The sequence below is a fragment of the Amblyomma americanum genome, chromosome 1 (assembly GCF_052857255.1).
Source record: "Amblyomma americanum isolate KBUSLIRL-KWMA chromosome 1, ASM5285725v1, whole genome shotgun sequence".
NCBI classification, from domain to species: domain Eukaryota; kingdom Metazoa; phylum Arthropoda; class Arachnida; order Ixodida; family Ixodidae; genus Amblyomma; species Amblyomma americanum.
The window spans coordinates 212,382,524-212,390,085 of record NC_135497.1 but is presented as its reverse complement, the minus strand read 5'-3'; the positions used below and the strand labels follow the sequence as shown (position 1 = coordinate 212,390,085).

The 7,562-nt window shown below is 48.1% G+C and overlaps 1 protein-coding gene across 1 annotated transcript in view; it reads right to left on the bottom strand.

Moving 5' to 3' along the window:
* LOC144114586 (uncharacterized) overlaps positions 1–5,788 on the bottom strand; it is a 96,408-nt gene extending 90,620 nt beyond the window's left edge. Inside the window, exons 1-3 of the mRNA XM_077648422.1 lie at positions 5,753–5,788; positions 5,413–5,533; positions 4,641–4,832 (exon numbers count right to left, since the gene is read on the bottom strand). Of these exons, the coding sequence (XP_077504548.1) occupies positions 4,641–4,832; positions 5,413–5,490 (270 nt within the window). The 5' untranslated portion in view covers positions 5,491–5,533; positions 5,753–5,788. The remainder of the gene's footprint in view (positions 1–4,640; positions 4,833–5,412; positions 5,534–5,752) is intronic.
* Positions 5,789–7,562: the final 1,774 nt, after the last annotated feature.

Genomic DNA, 7,562 nt, shown 5'->3' with positions numbered 1-7,562 from the left:
GCATGAGAAAGCTACAGCTAATGCTGCATGCCTTCCTTGTTTATCTGGCCATAAAACACCAAAATTTAGCTCCGCTACACTTAAAAAGGCCCGCACTAAATTCTAACTAACCTCCAGCCCCCTTCAACTCAGATTTACATCCAGGAATGACTGTACTAAGCCACGTGGCCGAAACATAATGAGTGCGAGACATAACCTCTCCATAGCAGTGAGGCGAAGTTTATAAACCACAGGACAAAAGAAATGTTGTTCGGGGTTTACCCATTGTAATAGTGCTTAATACTAAAAAAAAAAAGTCTACCTCCAAACAATGACAGCGAAAAACAACTTGTGCATCGACCTGAAGGAGTGGCAGCACTAATGCAGCAAGCCTTACGCATTAGCAGCAGATGCGAGTGAATTTTAGAACCAAGCAGATGAAAATGAACATTTTGGCAATTGTTAGCATAACGACCATATGTCAGGCCTAACGTCACTAACAAGCAGCGAGCATTAAATCAACATGCGTACTGCCAATGCTAGATGGTAAGCTGTAATGCCATGAAGAAGTTCTTTAGTGCTACACCAAATATATGTGGCACTGACATCCCCAGTTCAGCGCTGTAAAAATTTTAGATGAGAAAGTCAGTTTATTTTTGTTGTCTGCCAAGCACCAAAATTAAGAAAAAATGCCTCACCCAACCCAATCCTCCTGCTCTCTCCAAGGGCACAGTGCCTCTTGCTGATCTCAGCATGGTAGAAGCACCCTAACAAGTAAAGTTGGGAGAAGGCCCCGGCAGTGAGCACAGCATCAAATCTCAAATATGGTCTGCTACATTTCAGTCATGTCAAGACAAAGCTAAAGCCCTTGTGTGAACACTCTTGAGTGACTCATTGTTGCCCTTGATGCTGACCAAAGCATTAGCTTAGAAGAACTAGTCGCTCACATTAGCGAATGCCGCATCCTAATTTTTTAAAGCCCAAGTTTAGCGCATGTGGCACAGTGACCACACACTGGCCAAAGTGGGACTGTCTTCACTACACTGGTGCCTGACCAACACTGTTCGGCATCCTCCAGCGCTTAAGGGGGGGATGCGGCCCTTGAAAATCGAAAAATCGTGAAAAAGCCGATTTTTGGAAAAGTGCATATTGCGGTAGTATGTGCCATTAACTACCTTTTCTGCAAATATGAACGACTAATTTGTCGTGAAAGTACTTCAAATTAAATATCTAAGAAGCCGTGTCCGCACAGTGGCCAAGCGGGACCGACTTCACTACACTGGCACATGACCAACACTGTTCGGCATCCTCCAGCGCTTAACGCCTCGCCGCTGAGCTGCGAGAGTGCAGAAAATACCCCAACTGTGTGCGTACGCTGTTGCTCAGCCAGTGAACCAAGAGCCGCCACCTTGGTCTTGTTCTGTTTGTGAATTCTTGCTCTCTTTTTGCCTGCCTTCGACAACGGCAGCGGCGGCGTGGTGGAAGCGCTACTCGTTTGTGATTGGGGGCCTAAAAGCGCCTTTCGAGTTTCCCGCCTTTGAAATGCGAGACTGCGATTGGGCGAAGGGCGCGCTCCTTGAGAACGCGGGGGATCACGCGCCTGCTATTGGCTGCTGCGCACGCTGACGCGGCGGTCCCCTCCAGCGGAGGCCAGCGCGTCGCCCCACCAGCCTTGGCTCTCTGCTTTTCTCATTGTGATCGCCGCTGCCACCGTCTTTGCGATATCTCGCCGTGCCGTCCGACCAGTTTCCTGCAGACTGTTGACTATTGCGCAGTCACTCAAGATGCGTCTAACAAAGCTAAAGACGCTACACGCGTTCAGTGCCCGGAAGCGTGGTATGAACTGTGTTCTTTCGGAAAAGCGTGCCGCCAACAAGGACTGTCGATGCTTCCAGCCGCGTAACTTCTTCTACATCGCTACTAGACAGCGATTGCGTTGCCGCTTCCAGCGACGTACCAGCATCTTCACCGGTGCAAGAATGCGTTGCTTCGGGCATGCCTTGCGTACCGAACGCATCAAACTCAGGACTGCGACCTCCAGCTCCTGTCTCGCATCTACCCCGAGGCATGAGAATGCATCGCACACGCCGTTCACTTGGAAACATTTCCTGACGTCCGAGAAGATCGAGATTCTGGCTGCATCTCGGGAGCCACTTACCGGATTTTCCATGGGGTTTTTTTTTTTATTCCGTACCTAAATAAATTTCAGAGGGCAGGTCAAGCTCGTTTATTCAGATTATTGCGTATGGAATCTGTCATAAGCAATTAATATTGGCTAATGAGGTCTAATTAATGACACTAAATTCAGTGCTATGCTTAAATTTTTCAGCAAGGAAATTCATCAAAAGGGCCTTGTTTTGACCTCCGGTACCTAACTAGGATAACCCCAATGAATTTCACAGTGACAGCACTGTTTTCAAATTCTCCAGGCCTGGAGAAATAGACCTATGTGAACCATTTTGATATGCTCCTGTAACTTGAGAACCAGTGTGCACAGCTTCATGAACCTTGGTATTTCTTCAAATGTTTGTGTTTTTAGTCTACTCTGAAAATTTCATTCAGATATCACAAGAAACAAGAAAGCTTGTGTTCTCGCAACCTTTGAGGCTGTTTTCTCAGGATGTATTTTTTGCCTGGCGGGGCTGCTCATTCTGGCTGCTGCTCGGGAACCGCTTATCGGATTTTCATAAGGCTTTTTTTATTCCGTACCTGAATACATTTCTGAGAACAAGACAAGCCCGCTTTTTCAAGTTATTGCTTCTGGAATTTGTCGTAAGCAATTTAAATATGCCTAATGAAGATCTAGTTTATTGACACTAAATTCAGTGCTGGGCTTGACTTTTCCAGCAACGAAATTTAGAAAAAGGCTCTGTCTTGCCCTGGGGCACCTATCCAGGAATGACCATAACGAATTTCACAGAGCCAAACCCATTTTCAAATTCTCCAGGCCTGGAATAAGCGACCTATGTGAACCACTTTGATATACAGTCGCCGACCGATTTTTCGGACTCGAAGGAACCTCAAAAATGGTCCAAATAATCGAACAGTCCGAAAAATCCGTGAAGTACAAAAAAATCACTTTATTGAAAAAAATCTGCTTTAAAATGTCACTGATGTTACCATGCGGAAAATTTCTCTTGTTGGCGACGATTTGCGCCTGTATTTGCGCCAAGGTTGTGCTTTCACTGTACACGCTAGACAGCAAGGTCACCGCATTTAGTTGGAATACTTGCCACGCTTGTTTGACGGACACAGCGGGTACATGCTGTCCACAATCTGAGTGTGCACCACACCGCTTGTTCAACACACGCGAAGATAAGGCACTTTTCTTTCAAAGCGGCGGAACCGCCGGACGCAATCACAAAACGGCGAACAGATGTAACTTTGTGAGGACTGAGCGCCACTCGGTCAACACGGTCAGAGAAACCCAAGTGACGAAACGGCGAACGTATGAGACCCGCCACGGTGGCTCTGTGGTTAGGGCGCTCGGCTACTGCTCCGGAGAACCCGGGTTGGAACCCGACCGCGATGGGCGCGTTTCGATGGAGGCGAAACGCAAAGGCGCCCATGTCCTGTGTGATGTCAGTGCACGTTAAAGTTCCCCAGGTAGTCGAAATTATTCCGGAGCCCTCCATTACGGCAGATCTTTTTTTTCCTTTCTTCTCTCAGTCCCTCTTTTTATCCTTTCCTACCGAGATGTGAGATAGCTCCTGCACAATTTCCTTCCCAACAACGAATTTTCAACGTATGGGACAAGCGATAACTGCCCGCGACAACGTCGGCGACAAAAGCAAGTTGGCGGCGATGACAATCCGGCTGCCACCTCCAAGTGTCGGAGATCGCAGGACTTCTACTGGCAACAATGAGGTACCGAAAGTGTGTCAAGCCAAGCCAACTGCAGCATAAATCCACCTCATCTAAGATAGCGCCTTTTGCGCCGCCGAAAAGATGGCCGACTTTGCCCGCAGGCGACTGAAATTAGTCCGAAAAATCGAACTTTCGGACTTTTTAGATCCGAAATATCCGTTGTGAATATGTATGCGCTTCTATGGGGAGACTGACGGTGCCTCAACGAGGTCCGAAATATCTACAAGTGCGAATTATTAGAGTCCGAATTATACGTCGGCTGCTGTACTCCTGTAGCTTCGGACCAGTGCCCACAGCTCCATGAAACTTGGTAGTTCTTCAATGGTCGTGCTCTTCGCCTACCCTGAATATTTCATTCAGATATCTCAAGAAACAAAAAGTTGGTGTTTAAGGGTAGTCTCCCCCCTTAACTATGTTAAAACCCAACCAATTTCTTCCTTGGTTAGGAAAGGATCATAACATCAGCGTATGCACGAGACACAGCTGCACCATAGCCGATTTAATGACCAATTGCACAGAAGAGGTTACCAAACGAGTGGGACAACATTCTACATAAAAAAAAAAACTCAGAGGACAGTTACATGTGTCCACCGCGAATGTTTTAGCATTAGCTGTGGGGTGAAAGTAAAAACTTTTGTGATATTCTGGCCTAAACTACCAGGTTCTCCTCCGGTGTTCGAGTGCATGTACTCTGACACGTGCTACCTCATGCCCCATGTCTCTTCCTCTCAGTCTCGCCGGCTTTCTTACAACACATACCCTGTCGGCAGCCGGCCACAGCAGTGTCCTGGCACGTTGCCAAGCTTGCCAAGTGAGCCATTGCCGCTGGCGCTCTCGTCAAAATATAAACACACCATGCTGTTACTGGCGCAGCATCCTGGCATATTGCCATGGCGTGCACCCCAGATGGCATCAACGCCGATGGTATTGGAACTGAGGCACGAGCTAAGAAGAGCTATGTTGTCATTGGCACGTCTCCTTTTCTTCTGTATTATGTGAGTGCATGCACAGCGGAACCTTTATATTTTGCATGTATTGGCAAAATAAAACAGTTGTGAGTGCAGCGATTGTCCGTGTCGTCAGTGTTTTCCTTCCATTGCGTTTGTCTTTTTTTTCACGCTGCAGTTATGTCGAAGGGAAAGCACTGAAAACATTCTATCAGAAGAGGCGATTTTCTGGTGGCGAAGAGACCACAATCAAGCTAAGGCAGGTCGGGCAGGAACCACCACCGGGTGCAGACAGTTCAAGCAGGAAACTCCTGCCCGGCCAATAAATGGCAAAACAATGGCAAAGCTTTGGAATTTTGCAAGTGCACCAACAAGTTTTGACCCTTTCAGCGACGCTCTCACGCAATGATGGGCATGGAGGTATTAGAAGGAAGCCAGCAGGAAACGGAGAATGTCACTACCTTCTCCATAAAGGGACGTTAGTCAGGGCCACCGAGATCAAGAGTCAACCATTAGCCGAACACATATTTCTACTCAAGCAACAGACCATGCACTTTACATAACATATGATATATATTATACCATTTTTTTTTTTCGATTATTAGGAAGGACCACCCACCTGACCCCGTGGTTGAACACTGTCGTTTCTCAGGCAGTCCATCTCGTGGTTGCTGCGGTCCAGAGAGTGCGCTCTCATGGGGTGCTCGGAATAGAAGCTTGCTGGCTGCCATCCTGCCTCTCTGTAAATGTGCCAGCGCCGTAACACACAGTGGTCAAACAACCTCTAAAACTAGCCTTTCTTACGGTGGTCACGAGAGACTTTTGAAATGGCCACAGGCATTCCACTGCTCTATTCTAGGTGTTACAACACTGTATCAAAATGACACCAGGTCGCCTTGTCACCAGCGTTCTAGCAAACAAGAAGTTTCCGCTTCCCCACCCTATGCTAGATACCGCACCTCTCAGCTTTGCCTCCAGTTCGGCAACCTTGCTCTGGAGTTTCCCGATAGCCAGGGGTGCCGGAGTGTCCCCGTGGCCACACCGCTGTTCAAAACGAAAAATGAACACCAAAAAACTGTCAACAAAGCTTGCAGATACAGTACTGACAAATGGGCCATAGCTGTTGCACAAACTTTTCACTACGAAATAAACGTGATCGTGATCTACTAGTGAGTCAGATTACATTCTAATTTTATTAGACTTAAGGGGAGATGCATGTCTTAGAACAGTCAAAAATGGTCAAACAATCGATTTTGAGCAAAACTCATTTTCGGAATGTTTGACCCTTCAAGCACCTATTCTCAAATTATTAACGGTAAATTTGGTCGGGAAATGCGATAAAATATGCTTTCAATATGCCACGGCAGCCACGAAATGTCCCCAAAAAGGCGAAATTTGTTTGAACTTCCCACGCATGCCGCGGACGCTGCAGACGGCCGATGGCCGCCATCTTGGGCTTGGTTTGAAGCTGTTTTCGTTGCGCACAATTTGCGATGTCTCAAAATGGCGTCGCTCAAGCAAAATGACTGCCCTGGCTGGCTTTCCGAAGACCGTTTCCGGGTCGCTGATTGGCTCGCGCATGGCGCGCTTTTCGCACCTGCCATTGGCTGGAGTAACCGGCGCGTCATTTTTTTTTTCTTTCGCTTTTGCGCTCACCAGCGTCACTGCCGCTTCATGTGCGTCTGCGTTTGCGCTTGTTTTTTCTTGATGCGCCATGTTTCTGCTTTGTGCTGGGATTTTTCCCATGCGATCAAGATGACGGGAGACAACCGACTTAAACCGTGCATGCAACGAGCTTTTGGAAGCCGTAAGAAAAGGGCATGGTACAGCATCGGCCACAAGTGCGCTGTCGGGACCTTCGCTAGAGCCGGTGCCGGACTCGCTGGATCTGTCTGGAACATCAACCACGCTGCTCGCTGACGACACTGCAGGACCGAGTTCCAGCACGAATTGATTCCCGGATTACGGTACAGTTCGTGTTGATGCCACATACTACTCTGCGGCGGAGCAGGCGCAGTTTGTTGAGTGATCGGCGAACACGAAGTCCCCTCTGCAGGAAAACTTAGCGACCCAGCGCAAGTTTGAACTTTTTGGCGCCAGCGCGGAGTGCCAGACCGATGATACTGGTACCGAGTTTGTGATTGTGGACATGAAAGTTATAAACAACTTTATTGCGCAACCGAAGCGCGGAACCTGCGGCGCAGGAAGTCTGACTTTGAGCAAGGCAACAGACAAGGAGTATGGCTTAGCTGTAAAGCACCAGCTCGTCTGCGGTAGCTGCACTTGGAGAGGAAGCAATTTTCCACCCAACAAGTAAGTGGAACTACCAGCATCACTCCTTCGATGTCAACATGAGGGCATGAAGGGAATACAGACGATAGGCAAAGGCTTGACTGCCCTTGCAGACGTTTGTGCCTGTATGAACCTGTCACACCGAGGTCTGCACCACAAGACCTTTCAGGGACACCTGAAAACTTTGTGAAAGCCTGCGAGAGCACAGCGACCGCAAGTGAAGCTGCCAGTGTGGCAGTCATCAAGGACCTCTATAGAGACTTCTTGAGTAGAATTGGGAACACTGACGTTATATTTGATGGTTTGTGGATGACCCGAGGTCGTAGCTCTCACATCAGTGTGGCTGCACTGTTGAGCTGTACACAGGCAAAAGACCACATTGTTTACCCGAACTTTTGTCTCAGATGTGCCTTGGTACCATAGCCACAAGATGAAGGCTACAGTGACTGGCTCGCCACCACGAGTACCAGCGAAACA